The sequence below is a fragment of the Acomys minous genome (genome assembly GCF_964271855.1).
Source record: "Acomys minous genome assembly, chromosome: 5".
NCBI lineage: Eukaryota > Metazoa > Chordata > Mammalia > Rodentia > Muridae > Acomys > Acomys minous.
In genome coordinates this window covers 96,770,707-96,798,361 of record NC_140494.1, presented here as the reverse complement: position 1 = coordinate 96,798,361, position 27,655 = coordinate 96,770,707, and the positions used below count along the sequence as shown (strand labels likewise).

The window sequence follows — 27,655 nt, the reverse complement described above, 5'->3', positions numbered from 1 at the left end:
TTGGGTTTGGCAGCGAGGGGTCTGCTCAAGGAATGGCTGGCTCTTCAGGGGGCTGAAGCTAGCTGAGGTAAGGCAGCTAAGCTCTAGAACAGGCAGTATTCCAACCACTCCACCTCACTGCAATTCTAATCAGTCGGTCGCTCTTTGCAGGCACAGCTTCTTTCCAGGAATTCTTGGTGACAGCGCCTTCCTTATGAATATTCATCTCTTACAACACCAGGAACCAGAGAATGTAATTTTGACGAGTAAACCTAGAAAGATCATGCATGAACAGCCTCACAGCATAAACTGCCTCCCTCAGGAAAAGTTATCCGTTTTGACTGGCTGGAGAGAAAAGGAAATCAGACTTAACAGCTAAGAAGGCCTTCCTTTCCTGCCCATTAAACTTCAGCCTGCAGCATTTCATTAGTGTTGTTTTCAGGGTTCCCCCCCCCCTCCCAGGTTAGTATTTTAATAACACTTCTATGGCAGGGAATGCTGAGTGCTGTATTATTTCTTTGGAGTTTCACAAAGCTCACAGCAAGAACTCTAGAAAGTGGAGGCAAAGGACTTAATTAAGTATTCCATCAGGACTTGCCAAGGTCTTGCTTAGCCACCTTTTTTTGCAGTTATTTTGGTACCCTCAGAACTGCAGTGGAAATTTCACTCAGAAATCTCTGCCCTGATGGCAAGCACTTTGGGCCAGATTGATTCCAGCCTGGTGGCGTCAGCAGGTCAGCATTAAACCATAAAGGTAAGGACCTCTCCGGAGCTGGCCTGTCGTCTTTAAGAGAATTTGGTGTGAGGGTGGGGAAGACTTATTTTCCACCACCATGTGAAAAGAGGTAAGGCCTGCACCTTCCTTGCTGGAGGAGTTTTCTAGTCCCTTGCTCTCAAGCAGGACAAATCCCGGCTCAGGGATTGGTGGATGGGTTCAGCTGCGGGACAGTGGCCAGGCAGCCGGGAAGCCTAGGCGACGCGGACGGGCGAGCGCCCCCTAGGCTCGGACGGCGGGCCTGGGCAGAAGGGTGGCTGGTGCGGGCGGGAGGGCGGTGGCCGAGGAGCTTCCGGGAGCCCGGGCGCGGGCACTTCCCGGCGGAGCCTGCAGCACGGGGCCGCGCAGGTGAGCGGACGGCGTGGACGCGGGGCGGTGGGTGGCCGGGCCCAGCGGAGTCAGCTCCCCCATCCCCCGGGACACCCGCTCCCCTGCCCCGCCCCTTCCAGCCCCGGGTCCAGCACTCCACCGAAAGCCACCACCTTTCCGTGGCACCAATGCGGGCGCGGGGCTGTTAGTGCGGTTGGGCTTCACATCAAAGTGGCTCTCTCTGACTCCCTAAAGTCTCTACTCTGGTCACAACCTGGCCCCTGCTCCTGGGCTTGACTCTGTGGCAGTGTTCTGCAAGAATGTCAGTTTATTTAGTCTGAAGAACCTACTGGAGGTTGGTACCAGGGTCATTTAATGGACGACCACCAGGGCCTACTACTTTGCCATGTACCAAAGGGACGCGGGGAGTAGGAACAATTCGGTCCTTAGGTCCACTGGGTAGCAGGTAAACTAGAAACTCCCGGGTTCAACCAGGGAGGGAAGCAGGGAGTGCTCCAGCGGACAGACCTACCAGAGAATGACTCATAAAAAAACCTTGCCTGCTTTGTTTTCAGACTTTAAGAAACAATGCACAACAGACACACGGAAAAGTGCACAGATCCCACCGAATCACTACTTTTCACAGGCTTTCTTGTGTAACCTGCATCCAGAACAGTAAGTCTGTGTGTGCTTGTTGATGTATAATATTCTGTCAAAAAGATGGACTTCTTGTTGTTTAGATTATCCAGAGTACTGGTAAATACGGTTATTTTCAGCTTTGGCTTCTCCTCCTCCTCCTCCTCCTCCTCCTCCTCCTCCTCCTCCTCCTCCTCCTCCTCCTCCTCCTCTTTCGTTTTTCAAGACAGGGTTTCTCTGTGTCTCCTTGGCTGTCCTGGGCTCTCTTTATAGACCAGGCTGGCCTCGAACTCACAGCGATCCACCTGCCTCTGCTTCCCAAGTGCTAGGATCAAAGGAGCGGGCCACCATGGCCAGCAGCTTTGGCTTCTTTTGAGTAGTGTGACTTTTGTGTGTCTGCTCAGTTCGATTATATAGCATGCAGCAGCTTTCCAAAAATAGTTGTGCTTGGAACTAGAGCAAAAGCTCAGTGGTTAAGAGCACTGACTGCCCTGTCAGAGGACCCTGGTTCCATCTCCGCACCCACCTAGTTGCCCATGAACGCTGTTAACTCCAGTTCCAGATGGTCCAGTGCCCTCTCTGGCCTCTACAGGCACACGGCATGAAAGTGGTCCATAGACATTCCCACAGGCAAAATATCCATAGTCACAGACTAACATGTTTTAAGCTAAAAAAAAAAAAAAAAAAAAAAAAAGGTTGGGCTGAAAAGATGGCTCAGAGGTTAAGAGCACTGGTTGCTCTTCCAGAGGTCCTGAGTTCAATTCCCAGCAACCACATGGTGGCTCACAGCCATCTATAATAGGATCTGATGCCCTCTTCTGTAATGCAGATATACAGGAAGACAGAACATAAATAAATAAATCTTTAAAAAAAAAAAAAAAGGTGTTTCTGGCTACCCTAGCAGATGCCTGTGATCTCAGCGGTCTGTGGTGGAGATGAGAAGAGATTAAGTTCAAGGCCAAGTTGGGCTATGAGACCCATCTTTCAAAACAAAGCAAGCAAGCAGGCAAACAGACAGAAGCCACACCGCTCACTCCCAGCTCAGGGTGTGCGCTCCCACTGTCCATGTCCCGTCAAGCTCCACCACTGTCCTCCCGCCGCTGTTCTGCTGACTGCACGGCTTCGATGCCCCGATGTTTTGATTTGCATTTCTCTGAGGACTGGTAAACTGAGCATCTTTCGGTCTGTTGGTCATTTGAATATCCTTTCTGTGAAATGACTGTTCAGGTCTTCTCCTCCCCATTTGTGTCTGTTAGTAGTTTCAGTGAGTTCTTGAAATATTTTGGATTTTTTTAAAAAAATATTTTGGATTTAAGACAGTTGTTAGATCCATGTTTTTTCTTAAACATTTGCTCTGTCTCAGTAGGCTGCCTCCCCACTCTTCTGATGATAGTGTTAGAGCAAAAGTCTTCTCGTTAATGTTTTCCAATTTATCATTTTCCCCTTACACAGACTGCATCACATTTGCCTTTTTTTTTTTCCAGACCAGTGGTTCTCACCTGAGTACTTTCAGCTGTGAGTTTGAGACCAGCCTGGCATATCGTGTCTCAAAAATTGTTTTCTTTTGCTTTGTCTACGCCAGAGTTAGAAATAATGTCACATATCTTTCTGTAAGATCTTTATTGTCTTGTTAGTCACAGGTGTCTCTACTGTCCATTTAAAATTGAGTTTTTGTGGTTTGAGATGTAGATTGAGATTAATTTTCCCCATGATGCTATAACACCCAGAAAACCTTTTACTTTATACTTAAGTTTAAAACGCTGGATGCTTTTATTCATGAACACACACACTTTTTTTGACATTTTTAATTCTTCAGAACTTACAAAATATAGTATGGAGAATAGTTTGGGAGTTTATTTCACAGAGATAATCACAAAATTTGATGGGCAATTTTAACTTGTTCAGTGCTGTCCAGGAAAGCAGGCACATGATGCAATCCTAGCACTGGGAATGTGGAGGCAGGAAGATCTGAAGGTTAAAGTCACTCTGGGCTACAGAATGAATTGGAGGCCCTGACTGAGCTATAGGAGATTCTACCTTAGCTCCTACATGCAAAACAAAGTAAATAAATATGTAGCATAGACTCCATAGCAAAACCCTGTCTCAAAAAATATATATACTATAATATGTATTTTAGTATGCTTATGTGTGCATATATATTTTATAGTCACATCAAGTGTAGATATGTCTATAGTTTAACATCTAGACTAATGCTTCCAAGTCTCAGAATTTTCTAGAAAACTCATAAAATTTAGGCTTTACTTCTAAACCACCCAATAAGAATCTCCAGAAGTAATTTTATATTTTGCTTTGCTTTTCCCTACTGCAGGTTGTTTCATTTGTGTGAGGGGTGAGGGGAAACGGGAGGCGTATTATTTAATCTGTTTTGTTTCATTGTGGAGGAGTTTCAGTTTATAGTCCAACCTGGCCTGGAACTCAGTAAGTACCCCAGGCTGGCCTTGGACTAGAAGCACTTCCCCTGCTTTCTAAATCCCTAATGGGATTATAGGTATGTGCCACCATCCCCAGCTCTCTTGCTGGTTCTTTTTGTTGTTGTTGTTGTTTGTTTTTTGATTTTTGTTTTTTGAGGCAGGGTTTCTCTGTGTAGCCTTGGCTGTCCTAGACTCACTTTGTAGACCAGGCTGGCCTTGAACTCACATGGATCTTCCTGCCAGTGCCTCTGAGTGCTGGGATTAAAGACATGCGCCACCACGCCCGGTTTACTGGTTTGTTGTTGTTGTTTTTTTTTTTTTTTGAGGGCGCTCCTTTGCTAACTTCCCATGAAGTCTCTCTCATTTTCTGTAAAGCGGGTTTTTGAGGCATATGCCATTCTGCATTGTAAATTTTTTTTTTTAAAAGAAAAAGGGACTTCTTATGAGCCCCAGCAAATCAGAGATTAGACAAAGCTAGTGATTAGTCCTTCCAGCTGGGAGTTTGGATTCACTATCTTATCTGTTTGACGTGTGTGCCTTGCTGTGTGGTTGACTGTCACTCTGCGTCTTGGAAAAAGTTAAGTCATGTCTGCGTGATTGCTTTGCAGCCTTGATTGCAGAAGAACATACAATGAAAAAGGAAGGTCGTCGAGGTTTTGTCCAGGAAGGACATGGTTTCTGGAACTTATTGCTATCTTGCACAATTATCCTTTCAGAGATGCTGTTACTTCCTATGCTTACACTTTACAGGGCATATCCTGCCCCCCCCCCCCCCCCCCGCAGCCTCCCCACCCTCCGTGTTTCCAGTGGATATACTATTGAACAACTCACTTAATTCTCCGCCTGCCCCTCTTTTTTCTTCTCCCCCTTACCTCCACAGTGCTAGGCTTCATCTATGCATGCTAAGCAAGCACTCCAGCTACATCTTCAGTCCTCCTTTTTTTTTTTTTTTTTTTCTGAAGCAATAAACAAGGCAGTTGCCCCAAAATCAGGATGTGTTGTCAAAAGGTTAGGTTATTTCAGAAACACTTGCTTGCTTTGTTTCTCCTCTCCTACTCTTCTTGACCCTCTTCCTTCTGCTCCTTCTCCTTTTTTCTTTCCAGCACTGAGGATTGATGCAGGCCTTTGCATATGCTAAGTGCGGGCTCCATCACTAAGCTATGCCCCAGGCCTGTTTCATGAAAGTTTTACATCTTTATATTTAAGTAAATATCACAATGTGTGAATTTTTGTCTCCATACTAGTTTTATGTTCTTTTTTTAAACTTTAGAATATTAGTTTTAAAGTTAAATGAGGGTTGGGGATTTAGCTTAGGGATAGAACTTTTGCTTAGCAAGCTCAAGGCCCTAGCTAGGTTTGGTCCTCAGCTCTCAGAGGAGGAGCAAGGGGACTAGACAGGAGAGAAAACAACAACAATAACAACAACAACAACAACAACAACAACAACAACAAAAAGCTGGTGTGGTGGTGCAGGACTGTAGTCCCAGCACTCCAGGAGGCAGAGGCAGGTGGATCTCTGAGTTCAAGGCCAGCCTAATCTACAAAGTAAGTAGCAGGACAGCCTGGCTATTACACAGAGAAACACTGTCTCGGAAAACCAAAATAAATAAATGAATGAATGAACAAATCTCTGGTTTGTATCAAGGCCAAATAACACATTTTATACTAAAACAAAAATAGAGAAAAATCTTTTGAGACTCTCAGAGTTAAGTGGTCTTATGCCAGGGAGAAAGACATCTTTTTATTTACTATTTTAAAAGTTTATTTTATTTTTATTGGTGTGCATATGTCTATGTAAGTGTATGCAAGGTGTGTGTTGGGGGGGTCCCCTTGGAAGACAGGCGGAGTTACAGGTGGTTGTGACCCATGTGGGATCTGGGAACCAAACTGGGGTTCTCTTGAAGGAGGAGTAGGTGCTCTTAAGCCCTGAGCCATCTCCTCAGCCCCTGGCAGAGACCTCTTGAATGGTTTCCTGAGGTATATATAGAGAGAGCAGCTCCTGACCAGGAAAGGCTTTCAATGCCTGCTGATGGTCTGTCTGAGGTACTATGGAACTACCACCTCTTCCTTAGATTGTCAGAGCCCAGAGGGCATGGGGAAGAAAAGGACACAGTCCACTCTAGGTGCCCTGCCCTATATGATCTAACTGCCTTTCTCTTAAGTATCTCCTCTGACTCCAACACTCTTCTTTTTGTTCTGTGTTAGTGGACAGATGCCTTCGAGAGTGACTTAAAGAAGGAAAGCTACATGAGGCTCATGGTTTCTGAAGATTTGACTCATAATAGCAGGAGGGAGAGCGGGGAGGAGCAGAGCAGTTCAGGTCATGGTTGCTATGAAGTGGAGACACGGAATTCAGGAAGGACACAGGGCAAGATCTAACATGCAAGGGCACACATCCAGTGACCCATTTCCAGCCTTCATACCTCCCTGCCATGTCATCAAATTATGAATCCATGGTTGATGCATTGATTCCATCAACACTATGTGTTCTTATCATCAACACCCTCACAAATATCCCCAGGAGACAGCCTTACTAGTTTCCTGGCATTTCTCATTCTAACTAGGCCAACAATTAAGATCAGTCACCACATGCCTCGGTAGTCGCTGCAGTGTAAGGCTTTTTTAACTGTGGCACTTGTTTATTAGTACCTAACAGGCTCACATTTTAAAAAATTTGAAGCCTCTGATTACAATGTGTCTAATCATCAGATTTGTTTCTCTCTGAATTCTAGGAGGAAACTTTTGTTATGACTTCTACAAGTCCAGCAAAAAAGCTAGAAAGCAACCCTGTGTTGATTATGCCTAGCTCTCCTGAACGCAGCTCTCTATAGTTGGAGAATTGCATCTAGAATGCTAAGGGTCCCCTGCACCTGAACAGGCTCTGCCCCCACAGTCTTCTTGCTAAAAGTAAAGCTAAACCAGCCTCCAGCATCAGGACCACTCTCTCCTTGCAGTGTGAAGCGATAGCAAGTCACCCATCTAAAGACTCTTGGTCCCTTCCATTTCCATACGAATTTGGGGGCAATTTGATAACCTCTACCCCAAAATGAAAAACCAGAAATCCTTCTGGAATCAGAGATAGCACTGAACTAAAGATCAGTTTGGGGAACATTATTATCCCTCTCATGTTTAGGGCAAGAAGGCTCAGTGAGTAAAAGTGCTTGCTATGCAAACCTGATGACTTGAGTCTGATTCCCAGAACCTGGGATGGAAGGAAAGAAACAGCGTCGAGAAACAGCATCCAAAAGAGTTGCCCTCTATCTTCCACACTTGTGCCGTGGAATCTCTCTGTCTCTCTCTGTCTCTCTCTCTGTCTCTGTCTCTGTCTCTGTCTCTCTCTCTCTCTCTCTCTCTCTCTCTCTCTCTCTCTCTCTCACACACACACACACACACACACACACACACAAATTTAAGAGTACTAAGAAGTTGTCTCTCATAGCTAGATTATTTGAGATAGGGCCTCACTATATGCCCCTAGTGATATATAGTGGGCCTCACACTGTGGCCCAAGCCAGCCTGAAACTTGCACCAATCCTGTGAATGCAGGGATTACAGATGTGCACCACCACACGCAGCTGCTTGCTTTCTTTTAAGATAAGGTGGCAAAAAATTTCTTCTTCTTCTTCTTCTTCTTCTTCTTCTTCTTCTTCTTCTTCTTCTTCTTCCTCCTCCTCCTCCTCCTCCTCCTCCTCCTCTTCCTCTTCCTCCTCCTCTTCTCCCTCCTCCTCCTCTTCTCCCTCCTCCTCCTCTTCTTCCTCTTCTTCTCTTCCTCCTCTTCCTCCTCCTCTGTTTCCTTCTTCTTTGAGGTCATCATTGTCTTCTTTTTCGTTTTGTTTTGTTTTCAAGACAAGGTTTCTCTTATAGTCCTGGCTGTCCTGGAATCACTTTGTAGACTGGGCTGGCCTCCCGATTTCTGGGATTACTCACAGAGATCCGCTAGCCTCTGCCTGCCAAGTGCTGGGGTTACAGGCGTGCACCACTGTGCCCAGCTCCTCAAAAGATTTCTGAGGCTGATCTAAATTTATAGATGCAACGTCTCAACCTCCTGTGTACCTGGGGTGACAAGTGTATGCCACCACATCTGAATTGACTGTGTCAAGGAAATGCCAGCCCACAACATTTTACTATGTTTTTATATATAGCACATTACATAAGCTATTCATGTTATCCATATGCGGAGTTGCAGTTTCTAGCATTACAGTATTCCCATTTCACAGATGGAGACACCAAGGCCTAGAAAGACTGTTGAAGGCTATGGTCAGCATGAGGTGCAAATCCATTCCATCTGCGGGTGGTCAGCAAACCTTTTCACCATTTTATGACATTGTTTCCCTAGCTGACAGGTAAGGGCTAGGTGAGTGAATGGATGGGGCTAGGGGAAGACAGACAGAGGAAATGAAGGAAGACACTTGCTTCAAGTATTCCTAGTGCTCAGCACTTGCCTTCCTGTCCAAATGATCAGTCCTTCTCCCATTTCAGCATTGACACAGGAAGTCCCTCTAAAGAGCTGCTGGTCCTCTGTTTTCCCAGAGCCCGAATGCACTCCTGGCCAGGTGAAGCAAAGAACAGTCATCTACTCAGGTCATACCTTGTAAGTCTGGTCACACTGCACACATCTGGATTATCTCCCTGGTCCCGTGAGCCTGTTCAGAGACTGAGCCATTAGGGATTAGGAGAAAAGCAGAGCTTCCAGGTGGGTAACCACAGCTTTTATGATTCCCCCCCATGCCTTGCAGGATGGCTGTTCCATGAAGTTAAGACTGGCTGTCTTGCTCCTTGCTGCTCCCCTGATGCCTGCTCTCCCAGGATTAGTTTGGAGGCCTGCACTATGGCTTCCTCCTCCTCCTCCTCCATCCCAGCCTCTCGAACTCAGTCCAAGAAGCCTCGAGACAAGATAGCTGGTGAGTGGAGTCTATCTCCTGATTGTGCTCTGGCTCCTAAGAGAATAATTCCCCCGTCTGCTGGAGGGGCGTGAGGACTGGCTTGTCCTAACTCAGGGAAGAGAGGCAGAAAGCTGGCGATAGGGGAAAAGCTGCTTGGTGGTACAACCCAGAGCTTCATGGGGAGGGCGGCCTAAGGTAGGCATGCTGGATTCTGCAGGCCTTTGGTTCAGGTTTCCTTGAATCTGGCCTGCTTGGTCTGAAAGGCATGGGGGCTGAGCACTTAACATGGTGTGTCTTGTCCTATGAATCTTTTTTTCCAGAATCATTCAGAGGGAGGAGACAAGGGAAGAAACAATTAAGCAATCTCCAGAACAGCCGAGTTTTCCGTCTTATAGGGTACTTACAAGTTACTGGGCACTGCATCATCTCTGTTCACCTTCATTTTATAGATGAGTAGAGATCTGGGCCAATTTGCTTTAGGCCACAGAGGAAGCAGTACGATGGCCTACAGACATATTTGGCTTTGGCAGTACCAAGCTCTGTGTTCCCTGGGAGCTCTGACTCCTAGCCCTGGACCCCTGAACAACAGAGCAAATGTCAGTCCGCTGGCCCTTCTTCCTTAGTTATCCATTCGGTTTAACCCAAGCTGCCTTGAACTTGCCGCTGTTGTTGAGGCTGACCCTGAACTTCCGGTCCTCTGTTTCTAGCTCCCAAATGCTGAGGTTACGGGCATGTGTCACTGTGCCCATCTTCCCTGGCCCTTTTCCTTCTCACCCTCATCCAGATTCACCCCCTCTCAGGGCTACATTAGGCTTCGGGCCTGACTAATCCATGCCTGTAGCTATAGGTTCATTGTCCACTCACTCAGGCAGTTGACTGCCCTGTGGATGCAGAGCCTCCTGATTCAAAGTGGGCTCTGGGGAGCAGATATCAAATGATCTAGAACAGAACAGAGTCATCTCTAGCTTATTTTAGAATTAAATTATTAATTTATAATTACATTGCTTTGTTATAATTTACATTTTCACTGTCTCCTCCTGGGTAACTATACAATAACAGACCCCACAAAGGCTGCCTTCCTTTCTTTCTTTCCTTCCTTCCTTTGTAGACAGGCTGGACTCAAACTCACAGAGATCTGCCTGCCTCTGCCTCCCTGAATACTGTGATTTTAGGCATACCAACACCTCACTCAGCTCCTCTCTCTCTCTCTTTCTCTGAGTGTTTGTTTAAGATAGGTTTTCTCTCTGTACTCCTGACTTCCCTGGAACTCACTTCTACACCAGGCTGGCCTCGAACTCACACAGATCTGCCTCTGCCTATGCTGGGATTAAAGGTGAGCACCACCACAGCCCGGCTAAAGTTGCCTTTCTTAGTTGGGTTGGTAAAACACTTGGACAGGATTCAAATTCTCTCAGTATTGGGACCTTTAATGACAGCAGGAACTCTTAGGCATGACCTGAGGGATGCGCCAGACAGCAGGGTAGGACGCTGAGAGTAAGGTAAAGCTAGCAGACTCCCCCCTCTCCCCGCTCCCCCGTTTCCCTTGCTGGAGGTGCTTCAGCTAGCAGGCCACAAGTCTCAGTTTAGTGTTTCTCCCTTGTAGACTGGTTCAGGCAGGCCCTGTTGAAGAAGTCCAAGAAGATGCCAGTCTCTCAGGAAAGCCACCTCAGTGACGCTTCACAGCCGGCCACACAAGACGGCCTCTCACCCTCAAGCCCCAGCTCACCCTCAAGCCGTAGCTCACCCCAGAGCGGCAGTTCACCCGCGAGCCACAGTTCAGGAGTGTCTCCTGCCTCGTCACCAACACATGTGGACAGCAGCTGCAGCAGTGGCCGCTGGAGCAAAGACTACGACGTCTGTGTGTGCCACAGTGAGGAGGACTTAGAGACTGCCCAGGAGCTGGTCTCCTACTTGGAGGGTTGCAGGGCCAGCCTGCGCTGCTTCCTGCAGCTACGGGATGCTACCCCAGGGGGCGCCATCGTTTCTGAGCTTTGCCAGGCGCTTAGTAGTAGTCACTGTCGCGTGCTACTCATCACCCCGGCCTTCCTTCGGGACCCCTGGTGCAAGTACCAGATGCTGCAGGCCCTGACAGAGGCCCCGGGGTCGGAGGGTTGCACCGTACCCCTGCTATCTGGCCTGACGAGAGCCGCCTACCCGCCAGAACTCCGATTCATGTACTATGTGGATGAGAGAGGCCAGGACCGAGGCTTTTACCAAGTCAAGGAGGCTGTCATACGCTGTAAGACACCAGAGGGCCGGGCAAGGGGTGAGGAGTCAGCTGGTGTCCATAGAAGGACTTTCAGAGATAGTCTCTGTAGCTTTAGTGATTAAAAGAGCTTCTGGAGAATTCTGACTGCGTTTGTACCCTGGCACCTTCACCCATTAGCATTTGAGAATTCGCTTGGGCTTGTTACTCAGCCCTTCTGAACCTTGAGTTTTTTCTTTTCTTTTCCTTTTTTTTTTTTTCTTTTTTCGAGACAGGGTTTCTCTGTGTAGCCTTGGCTGTCCTGGACTTACTTTGTAGACCAGGCTGGTCTCGAATTCGCAGCAATCTGCCTGCCTCTGCCTCCCCGAGGGCTGGGATTACAGGGATTACCTTGAGTTTTTCATTGTTCATCAGGACTCCATTGCTGTAGAAATAGCACCTGTCAAGTACTCAGAAGAGGCAGGGCCCAGCACAAACTGACTCCTCAATTAGCGTTAATTAGCAAGTAGCATTAGTGAGGGTAATAGGTTTCTCTCTAAAGTTGGATTAGAGGTGTGTTCCAGGAGCTGGGCAGATGCAGGAGTGCCAATAGGTCAGCAATGCAAAATGGCACCGATTGCACCCTGTAAGTGTACCAAGGGAGGGACAGCATTTTGTAGCGGGTAGGGCAAAAACATTATGAAAACAGAAGAGGGGAGAAAGAGATGTGCTGGGTTTGGGTAGAGTGACACACCTTGTGATTCTGTTTGGTCTCTTTCAGATCTGGAGACACTAAGCTGACACTTAACGTCCAGTTTTCGTGAGAAAAGCTGGAAATAGCTCACACCAGGCCTTGGATTCCAGTAGAGGCATCAGGAGGCAGAGAGAGCTGCACTGTGTACATGACACAGGATCAAATTGCCCCCAGCTTCCATTACTGTGGCCTCTACAAGATGGCCAGGCAGAAGATGGGACCCGCCCCAAGGAGACCAGGAGGAAGATGGGGATTCCCCCAAGAAGGGCAACAGGAAGCCAGGGACTCCCCCAGGAAGGCAACAAGGAAGTCAGAAATTGGAGTTGTCAAGAGATCGTGGTATCAGGAAGGTCAGCAGTGTCTCGTCTGCTGCTTAATGGGACAGGAAACGGACACACAGCTGTCTTCTTCCCCTGGAATCAGGCACTGGGGTAAATAGGTACCACTCCTCAAGGGGGATGGGCCTGATTGAGGAACTGGAAGTCAGTGTTCTTCCCAGTTGCTTAGGGAAGCTGGGAAGAGGAGGCAAGCATCAAGTCCTTCCCACTCACACTACCACAGCTCTTTCCCAGAGGCGTCAGTTCACTTCCCAAAGCTGGATGACAGATACATTCAACCCTACACTGAACTTCTCTTATTGGACAGATGTCATTAAAAATGCAAACCTGGGGGCTAGAGAGATGGCTCAGTGGTTAAGAGCTCTTACTGCCTTTACAGAGGATAAGGGCTCAGTTCCCAGGATCCACATGGTGGTTCATAACCTTTCCTATAACTCTGCTTCCAGTGGATCTGATGCCTTCTCTGACCAGGCCCTCCTTGGACACCAGTCACGCATGTGGAACACATATATACATTCAGGCAAAGCAATCATGCACATAAAGAAATCTTTTTTAAAAATTAGAAACACAAACCTAGGGCTGTAGATGGAGCCCATGGTAGAATGCTTGCCTAGCATGTCCTAGGACTTGGGTTCACGCCTAGCACTACCTGAACGAAAAAGAAAACACAAACCTAGAAGCTGTTCTGAATGCATGAGCAAGTAGGGAGAAGGAAAGCCAGGGCGCAGGGCTCCTTCACCCAGGTCAAAACCCACTGATCCTGTGCTACACGGACCTCCTCAGACGTCTGCCAGAGCCCATGCTTCATGTGGATGTGGAACGGAGAGAAGCCAGTGTTTAGTTGTATTCCTGTGGAGAAACCAGCTGTCACCTGTAAGAACAGAAACATAGTCAACTGGATGTTATTGCCTCCCCTGGTGTGTACCTTGAGCCTCTTCTCTTCCTTTTGACATGACCTTTTGCTGTGAAAAAAAATATTTTAAAAATAACTTTAAATTTTATGTGCATTGGTGTGAGGGTGTCAGGGGGGTCCCCTGGAACTGGAGTTACAGACAGCTGTGAGCTGCCATGTGGGTGCTGGGGATTGAACCCAGATCCTTTGGAAGAGCAGACAGCGCTCTTAACCATTGAACCATCTCTCCAGTCCTGGGGAAAAAAAAACCCTTATTTTTAAATTATGATTTTTCATTACATACCAAAAATCTAAAGGATACTATAGCACACTCATGTACCTACCATATAGCTTAAGAAAACCTTATTCCCAACATAGTTTCCTTTGTGTTCTGAGTTCCAGGGCCTTCATGTTTCCTAACAAAAATAGCCACTACTGTGAATTTTGATTATTGTGAGCTTTTCTAACATGAAGTTTCTATAGGTGTGTGCACATCGGCAACATGTTATTTAATTTTATGACTACCTTTTATATATATATATATATACACATTGCATCTCAACGTGTGTTTCCTTTGTTTGACATGCTTGTGAAATGTGTTCACGTTGATGGGTCACTCATGAGTGTACTTCTAGAGCAGTTCTCAACCTGTGGGTCGCGACCCCTTTGGGTCCAATGGCCTCCTTCACAAGGGCCACATATCAGACATCCTTCACATCAGATATTTACATTGTGATTCATAACGGTAGCAAAATCACAGTTATGAAGTGGCAACAAAAATAATTTTATGGTTGGGGGTCACCACATGAAGAACTATGTTAAAGGATCACAGCATTAGGAAGGTTGAGAACTACTGTCGTAAGATCACCTTAAAATGAATTCCAGGTACTTCCTCCCTAGATTTTTAGTTGCATACCTCTAACTCATGAGGATCATTTTTTTTAAAGGTTTATTTATTTATTATAAATACAACATCTGGCCTGTATGTGTGCCTGCCTGCCAGAAGATCTCATTAAAGATGGTTGTAAGCTACTACACATGGTAATGTGGTTGCTGGGAATTGAACTCGGGACCTCTGGAAAAGCAGCCAGTGCTCTTAACCTCTGAGCCATCTCTCTAGCCCCATGAGGGTTTTTTTTTTTAATCATGACCATAGAACCTTTTAAAGTTACATTTTTACCATAACATAAAACACTGTCCATGAAGCTATACACACCTTTAATCTCAGCACTTGGGAGGCAGAGGCAGGTGGATCTCTGTGATTTCGAGGCCAGCCTGGTTTACAGAGAGAGAGTTCTGGGATAGCCAGGGCTACACAGAAAAACCTTCTGTATTTTTATTGGAGTTATATTCAGCTTATGGATTTGACTAGGAAGAACAGGTACTTTTATGATGCAGCCTTTGTATCCATAAAGAAGCACCATCATTTGTTAAATGCATTTCAATAAATTTGTATAATATTTTCATATTTATTAATCTCATCCTTTGTTAGACTTATTTTGTCTCACTTCATATATCTTCCTACTATAAAGAGGTTTTAAAATTATGTATACAAATGCCTCTCGGTAGCATAAAGGGTTATATGTAATTTGTTTGGTCTCACATTAAGTAGTGTGCTGAGCTACTTATTTAAATGACTATTTTACTGGGTTTCTAGGCTTCCTAGGACCTAGTGCAATTGTGAAAGAATTGAGAACAGCAGCCATTCAGGCATTGATGTCACACTGCTTTAAGGGAATGCTTCAAACATTAAAATGTTTCTGTTGATGTGATAAAACACCATGACTGAAAGCCATTTGGAAAGAAAAGTGTTTGTTTCATCTTCTACTTTCAGGTAAATCCATCACTGAGGGTAGTCAGGACAAGAACTCAAGCAGGGCAGGAACCTAGAGGTAGGAACAGATGCAGAGACCATGGAAGGTTGCTATTTACTGGCTTGTGCAGTATGGCTTGCTCAGTTGCTTTCTTTTAGAACTCAGGACCAGCAGCCCAGGGATGGCACCACCCATAGTAAGATTAGGTCCTTCCACATCAATCATCAATCAAGAAAATGTACCATAGGCTTGCCCACAGCCAGTCTGGTGGGGACACTTTTTCGACTGAAGTTCCCTCTTCCAAAATAACTCTAGTTTGCATTGAGTTGATATAAAAGTAGTCAGCACAGTACTTGTATTAGTTACTTTCTATTCCTGTGATAAGACAACATGACCTAGGACACTTAGAGAAGAAAGAGTCTATTGGGGCTTATAGCTTCAAAAGGTTACAGTGTGACTATGAAACAGAGCATGGTAACAGGCAGACAGGCAAGCTGGCAGGCAGGCATGGTGCTAGAGCCATAGCTGAGAGCTCACACCTTGAGACCTATGAGGCAGAGGAAAAGAAAGGAAAAAACAAACAAACAAACAAACGAAATAATGCAAATTTTTTAAAACCTTAAAGCCCAAGCCCAGTGACACACCTCTTCCAAAAAGGAAACACCTTCTAATCAGTTCCACCAATCAGAGCCAAGTGTTAAAACATAGGAGCCTATGGGGGTCATTCTCATTGAAACAGTCACTCTCCTGGAAGATTGTTAGGTCATCACAGTGCTGTTCTTGGAAGCACTTTGTTGTTAAAAAGAAAGAAAGAAAGAAAGAAAGAAAGAAAGAAAGAAAGGAAAGAAAGAAAGAAAGAAAAAAGCCCAATTTGGTTTTGCTAATAAAGACTCGAGCCAGATGCTGAGGCAAAAACCTACTAGCTCAGAGAGGCAGAAAAAGCATCAGCTGATGTCTCAGAAGGGAAAAAGCTCTTCCTACTCAGCTTACAACCCAGAAGGTAAAAGCCAAAAGGCCCTTCTTTTCCACACTGTCTTTTTGGTTTTTTGTTTGTTTGGGGGTTTGTTGTTTGTTTGTTTGTTTTTTGAGACAGGGTTTCTCTGTGTGTATCCCTGGCTGTCCTGGACTCACTTTGTAGACCAGGCTGACTTGGAACTCACAAGGATCCACCTGCCCCTGTCTCTCAAGTTCTGGCATTAAAGGCGTGCTCCACCATGCCCAGCCTAAAAACAGGTTTTTACAGTTCACAATCTCAGGGTTCACAATGGAATCAAATATCATGCAACAGGACTTTGTGTATTATAGTTCCCTTGTAGGGCTGGGGTTAGAGCACAGGGGCCTGTACATGCTTAGGAAATACTCTACTACAATCTCCTACTGTGTTGCTATTAGTTTTATTTGTTGTTTGTTTGTTTGTTTATATTTTTAAACATAGGAGTGCTCTGTCTGTGTGTACACCTACATGCCAGAATAGGCATTAGAGCTCTTTATAGATGGCTGTGAACCACCATGTGCTTGCTGGGACTTGAGCTGAGGCCCTCTGGAAGAGCAGCCGGTGTTCTTAACCTCTGAGCCATCTCACTGGCACCTGCTGTTAGTTTTTATGAGAACAAGTTATTTTATAAAGACTGTTCCTGAGCTCCCAAATCTCTAGTTTTCTATCTTTTTATGAGATCTTACATGCACATATTCTTGCCATTATGATGTCAAGAGAGGTAGCCCAGGTGTGGCCATCTGAGCTGGAACTTTGGTTTCCCAAACCAAATAAACTTTTTTTTTTTTTTTACAAAGAACCTAGGCTCAGGTATTTTGCTATAGTATAGAAAACAAATGAAGACGTCTTCTCAAGTAGGTACTACAGCTAGAAATTTGGTAAGAAGCCTGGCATTTTCCCCAAAGCTGTGTATGATGGTGTGCACCTGTAATCCCAGCACTCTAGAGGCAGAGGCATGAAGACCAGCCACAAGCCTGAGGCCAGACTGACTGCTCTACACTGTTGTTTGTGAGTGTTGTGTGTCCTGACTTCTGGGACTCAGCTGGAAGGGTGTCCACGACTCCTAGAGCTGGGAAGGAATCCCAGTCCTGAGATGAGACTGTGTCCCAAGAGTATCCTGAGACCCGGGAGCCCAAGGACCTCACAGCTCTGACAGGAGGTCTCCTCAACAGAGATGATGTAGCTCCCAGGGAAGGGCTGCCTCTAAGTCCTGAGGAACTGAGGAGCCTTGGAACCTGAGCCTTGCTCCTTCATTCCTCCTCCTCCTCCTTTTCTTCTTCTTCTGGTGAAAGGTAACAGCAGGCAGTAAATCTCTTAAGAAGTTTATTGAAGGGATGAATCCAAGAGTGGCTGCCTCTGCTCCCAGGAGAAGACAGCAGAGAATTGGGCAGACACAGCTTTTATATAGGGTTTCTTAGGGGGCGGAGCTTTCTGGGGCAGGGATTTCCTGAGTGTGGATTGGTGAGATTTCAAGCCCAGGCTGGGAGACGCTAGGGGATTGGTGGGTTTTTGTCCAGACCTCTCATCCCAAATTAGCATAATCTGGGATGAGCCCTACTGAGGAGCTGGAGATGGCGGTTTACAGAGGTGAGGGTGAGAGAGAGCGGCTGGGTTGCTGGAGCTTTCTCAGGCAGAGCTTCGGCCAATTTTCTGCCTTGAGGGGTAATAAACTTTACAATGTGTCAAAGATTTACAAAGAGTCCACTGTGAAGGCAGTAGGCTGAAACAGAAAAGGCTGTTGTTACCATGGATAGCTCCCATGGCAGTGGCAGCAGGCTTTCTGAGGCAGGAAAGGTGTCCAATTTTCACTGAGCAGCTGGCTGAAGCAGGAATAGACATAGGCAGCTCCCATGGAGACAGCAGGAAAGAGTTGTCTGAGGCAGTTCCACAGCCCGTGAGGGGGGGGGGGGGAGCAAGGAAGGAGGGGGTGATTGCCCTGAGGTGGGGAGGACAGCTGGCATCAAGCAACTTTAAATTGTAGTGGCCAGCTGCTTAAGGACTACGTAGCTCTTGGGGGTGGTCATAAGGTTAGGCACTCTGGGCTGAAATACTGGGGTGGGGAGTGAGGGGGTCCCCACAGCTTGGGGAAGGTATGCCATCACAGCGTTGGGGGGGGTGCTAAGTAGTGTTAGGCATGGAGAAATCCCTAAATGTGTGTGTGAGTGTGGGTGTGTGCGTGTGTGTGTGTGTGTGTGCGCACGTGTGTGAGTGTGTGTGTGTGTGGGTGTGTTCATGTGTACTCATGCTATGCCTCATGTGTGGAGGTCAAAGGACACCTTTACCACGGGTTCTGGGCATGGAGCTCAGGTCACCAGGCTTACCTGGCAAGCACTTTGAGCCATCTAGCTGGTCCAAGTTTTTGAAAATAATTTATTTTTATTTTATGTGCATTGCCTGTATGTATGCCTGGGTGAGGATGTCAGATGCTGGAGTTACAGACAGCTGTGAGCTGCCATGTGGGTGCTGGAAATTGAACCTGGGTCCTCCAGAAGAGCAGTGAGTGCTCTGAACCACTGAGCCATCTCTCCAGATCCCTATTTTTTTTTTAATTTGGCTTAGGAATTTATAGCACAAAAGTTGGTGTGTGTGTGTGTGTGTGTGTGTGTGTGTGTGTGTGTGTGTGTTTGGTGTTTTTGTTGTCTGAGACAGGATCTCTCTATGAATCCCAGGCTAGCCTTCAACACATGATCCTCCTGCCTCTGCCTCCCATGTGCTGGAATTAGAGGCCCATGCCACCACGCCCGTAAGCTTGGCTTGTTTAAATTATTAATAAACTCTGGCTTGACTTTCGGGGAACCCGCTTGGGCAGCTTTTGTTTGTTTCCCTGTGTTGTCTTATTCAGTATGCTCCTTTGAGTATCTTTCTAGTGGAGATACACAGAGGTTCTGAGAACCTAGTATGTAGGTGGCCAACCAATGGCTGTGACCTTAGCACTGTGGCCAATAATGTGGGTTATGCCCCTTATTGGATAGCACAGCTCTCTTTTCCTTTTGGCTTGAATCTATATAATTAAAATTGGGCTTTGATTGGAAAGTAATAAAAAAAAAAACTTAAGGAGATGCGTGGCAGAGCTAATCTTTATCTGTAGATTGAGTTTATAATGTTTCAGCCCATATATCAAATCATTTCTCTTACAAATAGCTTTTGTCCCCATTGAGACAATGAATGAATGAAAGAATGACTGAATATTCCAAACACAAATTAAGTATTTTAGTGCATGCCTGTACTCCTGTTGGGGTCAGTTTGAAGCTAGCCTGTTTCAAAGAACCAAAACACAAACAAAATATAACCCTCACATATATAATTGTTCCAGATTTAGAATTGTCTCTGAAATAATTTAAGAAACATCAGTTTTTTTCTGAGTGTATTGGTCTGTTAGATTAGGAGAAACTGTCTTAAAACGGCTAAATCCACTAGAGGGCGCAGTTACTGCAGGATTCAAAAGCGACCCCAACCAGAACTTTAAAAACGTTAAAAAGCCTTTATGCTGGGTGCTGGGTGCTGGGTGCTGGGTGCTGGGTGCTGGGTGGTGGTGGAGGAGGAGGAGGAGGAGGAGGAGGAAGAGGAGGAGGAGGAGGAGGAGGAGGATGCAGTGGCAGGGGGCGGCTGCAACTGCGGCGGTGGCAGCACTGAGCAGTGACAGTTCCCGCCTTTAATCCCAGCACCCAGGAGGCAGAGGCAGGTGGATCTCTGTGAGTTCAAGGCTAGCCTGGTCTACAGAGTGAGTTCCAAGCTATTCAGGGCTACACAGAAAAACAAACCCAAAAGAAAGAAGAAAGAAAGGAAGGAAAGAAGGTAGGAAGGAAGGAAGGAAGGAAAGAAAGAAAGAAGGAGAGAAAAGGCCCCTTAAGCTTTCTACTCCAGAATGTTGCTTTCTGCCAGGACTAGAGGTACCAAGACCAAGGAACTCACTAGGCACTACTGGTGAAGTCTGATAAGCTTGGTTTCTGTCTCCAGAAGTTAGAAGCCCACTCAAGCACTTGGGGTATATTTCTGTGGCTGAGCACATGCTTAACTGTTCAAGGTTCAATCCCCACTGAACATGTGTGTTCATATGGACCAAAGTAACTCCTTTTTGCTTAAAACTTTCATTTTTTGTATTTGGGTGACCTACTCTTGAACTCCAGATCTAGAAAAACCCACAATGATATACTTGGCACAGAGATATAGAAAAACCAATCAGCTGGAAAATAAGAAAGTACTAAAAATTCAAACGCTTCCCCCGGATTTCTCAAAAGTTATTCCTTAGAAGTTAATTATTCATGGGTTGATACCAGACCTGTACCAGATGAATATCAATTAGTTCAAGAAATAATCAATAGGATGCTTGCCAAACTAGAAACCCACTTACCGGCCTTCTGGTTCACTACAATTTATAAAAAGTTCTTTCCTGCTTGTACTCAGGACTCACACCTGATCTGCTGTGTCGGTGATAGTGTGGGTACAGTTTAAGCTGAACAATTAAAAGACCCTGTGTTTTTACATCCACATCGGCTCCTAGTGTCGATTGGTGTTTCATTTAAGCCCGGCACAACACTCATACATCTAACACAAAATCCCTCATCAAAGAATCCAGCAAAGTAAAGTCGGAAAAGCCTATATAACTAACTGCCATTCTTGGATTTATGTAAAACTAGCATTCTAAGCCTAACAGGAATATACGTATTTTAAAACATGTTGGAGCTGGGTGTGATGGCACACGCCTTTAATCCCAGAAGCCAGGAGGCACAGGCCGGAGGATCTGAGTTTAAGGCAAGCCTAATACACACAGGGAACTCCAGGCCAGGCCAGGTCAGGTCTACTACTGAGACCCTGTCTAAAGAGAAAGAGAAAGCAAGCTATATCTATTACCAAGGTGTTGATGTCATGTACTAGAATTTAGAATTTATAATTTCTTCCCTTGTTTGGCTACAAATATCCAAACTAATGAACGTTTCAAGAAACAGGGTCTTATTGTGTAGCCCTGGCCGGAACTCAGCAATTTATCTGTCTCTGCCTGTGGAGTGCTGGGATTAAACACATATGTCATCATGTTTGACCGTTTTCTTTCATTTTTGTGAGTTGGAAAAATGCTCAGAAATTTTCCTAAGAACAAGGTCCTGTAACTAAGTAGGTTTTTTGCTGCCATTGGCCTTGTGGGACATTTCCTTTTGGTCTTACACATAATTGATAACCTCATATTGTACATTCCTAGAAGATAAGGGAGCGTGAGGACAAGTGACACCTTGCAAATAACGATACCAGCTTCCAGGTTCCCCAGCCCCCACCCCCATATGTTCTTACCCAGCTCTCCAAAAGTTTTTCTACTTCTAAAACAACTAGTCATACCCGCTTGTGTTCCTATCCAAAACTCAATCTATTATTAAACCATGGTACACTTTTTAGTTACTGAAACATACAGAAAATTATATCTTGTTAATATTAAGAACTGAAAAAAAAAAGAGTTGTGTCATACCCATTACATTTACTTGAAAAATTAAAACTCACTGATATTGACAAAAATAATGTTTGGCAGACAATATTTGGAGTTGCCAAGTTAAAGGGAACAATGTTCTTGATAATATTTGGAGTTGCCACCGGGCATGGTGGTACACGCCATTAATACTAGCACTTGGGAGGCAGAAGTAGGCGGATCGCTGTGAGTTCGAGGCCAGCCTGTTTCTACAGAGAGAGTTCCAGGACAACCAGGACTATACAGAGAAACCCTGTCAAACGAAACAAATTTAACAATTTAACACTGTGTGTCCATCATACTGAATCCAAGGTGTTTTGGTTTCCCACAGCAGGCGCTGGGCTGAGGTTTGCTGAGGTGCTTCACCGTCAAACACCTCTAGCCTGCCACATTAGGTCCTCACCGCCTGCCAGCGGGACCGGGGCTCAGTGATTCGATCGAAATCGGCCAGTCCACAAAGACCATCGGAGGACCCGCCACCCAAACGGGTAAAACCTACAGAAGCGGACTGTGACGCGAAGCATGCCGGGAAATGGAGTAGCTGCCTTGCCTACGCGGAGCATGCCGGGTGTTGAAGTCCAGCCCCTCACAGGCTGTGAGGAAGGACGGCAAGGGGCGTGGGCAGCGGCTCATGCGTGCAGGCGGGTACCGCTCTTCCTAGGCAGTATGGCGGATACAGCGCCTCTACTCAAGAGAAAGCGCGAACCGGAGGCAGAGGAGGCAGAAACCCCCAGCACCGAGGAGAAGGAAGCAGGCGTTGGCAATGGTACCTCTGCCCCTGTCCGCTTACCGTTCTCCGGCTTTAGAGTACAAAAAGTGCTGAGGGAGTCTGCGCGGGACAAAATTATTTTCCTGCATGGGAAGGTACCACTAAACACCTCGGGGCACGCGGGAAGGAGGGAACCAACCTTCGCTCAGAAGCGGAACTTTTTCCATTGGGAACTACCTATCCCATTATTCGGGGGAAGGTGGAGCGTACCACCACTACGATGCGCGGAGCGACAGGCTCACTGTGGAATTAAAGGAATACACACGTCTAGGTCTGATTGTCCCATTTCCTTCTTCCCTAGAAATATCTGCCAGTTTTAAAACCACGTGTTAGATTCCCCAAGCCATTCATCATCATTTTATTTTACGTGTAAAGACGCCAGGAACTCAGCAAACGTTTGCTCTGGGCCCTGTCCTTAGAAATGATAACTGTGAAATGTGGTGCTTGGTTTATGAGGCTTCACAGCCTAAGTTAACCCATTCCACATGCTGTGCGCTCTCACGTGTGACAGGGACCCAGGCAGGTGCTTGGGATGTGGAGACGAGAGTTGCTGTTCTTGGTCTCCTGGGCTGCAAAGCATGTCTGTTGACGGCAGCTAGGCTGCTGCCTCTCACGGCCGTGCGCTTAGCTGTCTAGTAGGAGGGGAGAGCTGGAGATCATCCCAAGTTACTGAGGAGGCCGAGTCAAGGCAGACACCAGAGTTTCTCTAGAATGCGGGGCTTCAGCCTTCCACTCGCGACTTCATTCTGCTGAGGGTGCTTTACACAACCCTGGGTATATAGGCATACAAAATAGGTATACAAATCAAATAGTTATTGATAATCATAAAGAAAGTAATTTTTAAACAATTCTTTGGTGTAAGCAAATTTACATGCTAATGACATGCATGTGCTTGCTGATAATAAGATCTTGACCATTTAATACTGCAAGATATAGAGCACTTTGAGTATTTTTCCCGGGTTGGTTAATATTTTGATTTGACAACAGAGCTGAGAGTGCTACTCTGCATTAACATGTACTACAAAGTGGCAGGATTATGTTTTCTGTGGCCAAGCCACTTAAGAGCAGAAGAAAACTTTGTATGTACAGTGAAAATATTTCAGATCATGAGGTATGGAAGTCTTGCATCTGAACCAAGGTGTTCAAGGCAGAATTTGTGGGTGCTGCATGGCTTGATACCATGAACCGTACAAATGTTGTGTGGTGATCTACAACCATGGTAAAGCTGTCCATAGCAGCACAGGAGAGCACTGCCAAAACCACCTTCCATTCCTTAGGCATTTGGGTGTGAATTAATTCCTGCTCCTTGTGTGTTTGGATATCTTTTATTCTTGCCTAGTTTTTCCACGACCCTCACATTTTACAGTATATATATATATTCTTCCATGGGGAAGACTGTGCTGCCTACTTGCAGCATTTCTTAGTTGCTTGTACTTCTTAGTCTAGGGTTTAGGCCCCATGGGTTTCCTCCCTTTCGTGTTAGCATGTCTGTTGGTGCCATCCTGTTCAGGTCTTATTTAGTCAGCCACATTGCTGAGACATCTTGGGTGTCGCTTCTTTGACATTGCTAGAGACACAGCCTCACAGAAGACTTCCTCTTCTTCTGGCTCTTGGAGTCTTTCCATTCTCTCTTCCGCCATGATTCTTGAGCCTTAGATGCAGGAGTTGCGTTGTACCAGTTGGGTCTGGATGGGACACGGTCACTTATTCTCTGCAGTTTGATCCCTTGTGGTTTTCTGTAATGATCTCCACCAGTGAAACCCGCAATCTCAAGAAGTTGTTCCTGGGGCAGGGGGATGGCTCGGTGAGGGAAGCACCTGAAGCACAAATGTGAATACCTAAGTTTGGATTCCCAGAACCTATGTAAAAATCTGGCTATGATGGTGTCCTGCTGTAACCCTAGTGTACTGGGGTTGGGCGGGGGTTGGGGGGTAGGCAGATACCTGGAGCTCATTGACTAGGTGAATTGGTGAGCTCCAAGTTCAGTGAGAGATACTGTCTCTAGTGATGATGATGACGACAATGTAAAGAGCAATTAAGGAAGACACCCTACCTTGACGTCTAGCCTCCACAAACACAAGAACCACTTGCAAGAGCTCACATTTGGGAGGATCGGGGGACGTAGCTTCAATTCTGTGTCTCCTGTCTTTTATTAGGTCCTGTCTGGTTTTCTTAGCCCCTTTGTCTTTAGTATGTATCATTTACTGAAGATTTTAGGTCCAAGAGACTTCTAGCTGGAAGTTAGCAGAGATGCCTGGATTCTAATTTGTTACACTGTTCAGGTGACCTTGAACAAGTCACTTAATTTCTCTAGTGGTCTTGTAAACCTAAAATAGATGATAGCTGAAAAACTGAATCTTTTGGAAGAAAGGTCTGAGAATTTTCACAAGGATTTGGATTAAGGTGTCTTTTCTGGGAGAAGAAGAGTGCTGTACTTCCTCAGAAGGGAGCCCGCAGGAAAAGAAACACAGGTGCTGTGGCTTAAGAGGCCCTGGAGTCACAAGTGCTGGGATTTCTTTTTATTTATTTATCTTTATTCTGTGTGTGTGTGTGTGTGTGTGTGTGTGTGTGTGTGTGTCAACTTCAGGTTTTTTTGTTTTTTGTTTTTTGTTTTTGCTTATTTGCATTGCTTTTTGGCGCACACTTTCCCACTGATGAAGAACTCGCCAATTAGGCTAGGCTGGTTAGCCAGCAGCCCCAGGGGTCCACTTATATTTGCCTTCCCAGTTCTGGGATTTTAAGTAGCACCATCACACCCAGCTTTCTTTTTTTCCCCCCCCCCCCCCCAGACAGGATTTCTCTCACTCCCAGCTTTTTTACATGGCTTCTGTAAATGGACACTCAGGCCCTCATGCTTGCATGGAATGCATTTTATTAACAAAACTTTCTCCCTAGTCCCAAGCGCTAGGGTTCGGAAGCCTCTTGCTCTGCAGGCGCTGCCCTTGCACGCACTGATGACATCTCTGCCTGCAGGTGAATGAGGACTCTGGGGACACACACGGAGAGGATGCTGTTGTGATCCTGGAGAAGACTCCGTTTCAGGTCGAACACGTGGCGCAGCTCCTATCGGGGAGCCCTGAGCTCAAGCTGCAGTTCTCCAATGATGTCTACAGCACCTATAACCTGTTTCCTCCAAGGCATCTGAGTGGTGAGCACGTGTTGTCTGTCATGCTTGCGTGTGGGGAGGGTGGGTGGGGGGGGGAGAAACTATGGGCTGTGGTGGATAGACCCTCTTTCAAACTGGGAAATTCTAGTACAGTAGTTCTAAATTAAAGAGGGAGGGTGTTTCCCTTCAGAGAGCTTGGCCATCTCTCAAGACAGTTTTGGTAGCTGGAATTGGCTGTGCATGCGCTACTGACTGACTTGTAGTCTGTAGAGGATAGGCATGCTGGGAAACATCCCACAATGCACAGGGTAGGCTACCACAACAGATGGCAGGAAAATGAAGTATTTCAATAGGCCGAGATCTCACTATACTTCTTCCCCCTGCCCCCCCACCCCCCAAAGACAGGGTTTCTCTGTGTAGCCTTGGCTGTCCTGGGCTCCCTTTGTAGACCAGGCTGGCCTCAAACTCACAGAGATCTGCCTGCGTCTGCTCACCATACTCTCAAACCACGTGCTATGCAGTGTGCTGGATGCTGTATAGGTAGTTACTTCGTGAAGATTCCCACTTCCGGGTAGAAGAGACAAACGGTCTGATCAGGCAGGATGAACTTGAGTAGGGCAGGAACATATGGGGCCATGCTCCAAGCAATGCCTGATCTGTCAAAATTTTGTTGGCAACACATGAGAGAAATGAGTTGACCTTAATGGTTCCAACAGGATATTTCAGAATTACATTTGTGCACATGGTGAGTTGGTCAAATCCTTGTGTGATGTATTTTTGCTTATTTGTTTGTTTTTGAGACAGGGTTTCTCTGTGTAGCCTTGGCTGTCCTGGACTCGCTTTGTAGACCAGGCTGGCCTCAGACTCACAGAGATCCACCTGCTTCTGCCTCCCGAGTGCTGGGATTAAAGGCGGGCCCCACCACACCTAGCTGCGCAGTGTATTCTTATTTACCCCTTAACATTTAAGAACAATTTGGCTTTCCAGATATCCTGTCCCAATGTCTTTTTATAGTATTCCCTACAGCTCTGTAACTGAGGGCTATTGTTGTTCTTTGAAAAATACATGTGATCCCTTGATGTGAGACAAGCAAACCTCTCAGAGCAGGCGGCACAAGGCCCTGCGTTTCACGGAAAGGCAGCCGGATTCTTTGGTTTAAGTCGATGGAATGGACAGCTGTATTTATTTTCATAAGTGTTGACCTTTAAGGAAATCTGTTCCATGGCACGAGGCAGCAGAAGCCTGACAGAAGGCACTGTGGCCAGGCCTGGCTTACGGAAGCCACCAGACTACAGGCTCTGGACTGTTACTCCCATCCCTCTCCCACTATTATCCCCACCCCTAGCCAGAATTCAGAAGGTTCTGCTGCTGCTGGGATCAGCCCTGCAGCATTCACAAAGCTGCCTCCCTCTCCATAGCACTTCTGTGACACTGCGCGTAAGTGGTAGTGGCCACTGCACTCCGTTTGTTGTTGTTGTTGTTATTGTTTTTGTTTTGTTTTGTTCCTGGATGAGTATTGATAGTGGCAGTTGGTGAGGGCTCCTTCCCACCCAGCCGCCCATGCCTCCATAACGCTTTCCCTGTGCTCACCTGTACCTACCTGGGAGCCTGGGGTGGGAACTCTCCTTGCCCTGCCTCTTTAGCACATGTGCTGTGTTTTGTGGGCTTGCCTTCCCTATCTAGGCCTGGCCTGGAGGTTTGGAAGTCATAACAGTTGTCTTCAGGGCCTGACCTGTGTTTCTCCTCTGTTTGACTATTTATCCTGTCCCTGAAGTCCCTGTGACTTCATAAATAGTAATTTGGCAGACTCTTTTTTATAAAAAACCAAAGTAAATGCTCTAGGCTTTGTGAGGCACGGATGGTCTCCTCATTCCTTCTCTTCCTCCACCCCTCTAAAAATGAATGTGCCTCTTCCAGCTTGCTAGCTATTCGCTCAGGCGGTGGGTCAAATAGGACCTGCTGGACATAGTTTCTCAGCCCAGCATGCAGGTTTTTGCCATTCAGAGTGTGGTCTGTGGAATGGTACTGTGAGCACTGCGCAGGAGTTTCTCAGGCACAGAATCCCAGACCCTACTGCAGACTACGGAACTGGAGCCCATGTGCTAGCCAGCTCTTCCTCCAAGTTGTATGCACATAATAATTAGAAAGATACTGATCCTTAAAAGACACTTTGTTTCCTGGGGATGCCTGCCGTTATTTCTCAATCCTTGGCCTCTCAAAGATCTCCCAGCTGGTATCGAAATAAATGTACTTGTAGTTTGCATTTGAAGTTTTCATAGGTACTGAATAGGTGAAATTCAAGAATACAGTGTGTGATTTATGCCAGCCATGGTGGTG

General features: G+C 46.2%; 2 protein-coding genes across 9 annotated transcripts in view; both read left to right on the top strand.

Annotated features, from left to right (window-relative positions):
- The first annotated feature begins 1,017 nt into the window (after positions 1–1,017).
- Positions 1,018–14,646, top strand: TIRAP (TIR domain containing adaptor protein). Of its 8 annotated transcripts, none has more exons than XM_084783579.1 (7): positions 1,073–1,102; positions 1,639–1,738; positions 8,349–8,474; positions 8,662–8,722; positions 8,868–9,032; positions 10,618–11,280; positions 11,981–14,646. In XM_084783579.1, the coding sequence occupies exons 5-7, from the start codon at positions 8,960–8,962 to the stop codon at positions 11,998–12,000; spliced, it is 756 nt and encodes a 251-aa protein (XP_084639705.1). In that variant the 5' UTR covers positions 1,073–1,102; positions 1,639–1,738; positions 8,349–8,474; positions 8,662–8,722; positions 8,868–8,959; the 3' UTR covers positions 12,001–14,646. The 8 variants fall into 8 exon arrangements, with proteins under 8 accessions (XP_084639708.1, XP_084639705.1, XP_084639703.1 ...); XM_084783577.1 differs by having other exon boundaries at positions 8,611–8,722; XM_084783580.1 differs by lacking the exon at positions 8,349–8,474 and having other exon boundaries at positions 1,081–1,102.
- Positions 14,647–21,817: 7,171 nt separating this feature from the next.
- The window catches only part of DCPS (decapping enzyme, scavenger), a 50,516-nt gene continuing 44,678 nt past the window's right edge, over positions 21,818–27,655 (top strand). The window contains exons 1-2 of the mRNA XM_084783574.1: positions 21,818–22,307; positions 25,186–25,360. Coding sequence (XP_084639700.1) covers positions 21,966–22,307; positions 25,186–25,360 — 517 coding nt within the window. The 5' untranslated portion in view covers positions 21,818–21,965. The remainder of the gene's footprint in view (positions 22,308–25,185; positions 25,361–27,655) is intronic.

Coding starts and splice junctions, on each gene's coding strand:
- TIRAP (XM_084783582.1), top strand. CDS start 8,960: ATGGCTTCCTCCTCCTCCTCCTCCATCCCAGCCTCTCGAACTCAGTCC. Junction 9,033..10,617: donor GCCTCGAGACAAGATAGCTG/GTGAGTGGAGTC, acceptor TCTCCCTTGTAG/ACTGGTTCAGGCAGGCCCTG. Junction 11,281..11,980: donor ACCAGAGGGCCGGGCAAGGG/GTGAGGAGTCAG, acceptor GGTCTCTTTCAG/ATCTGGAGACACTAAGCTGA.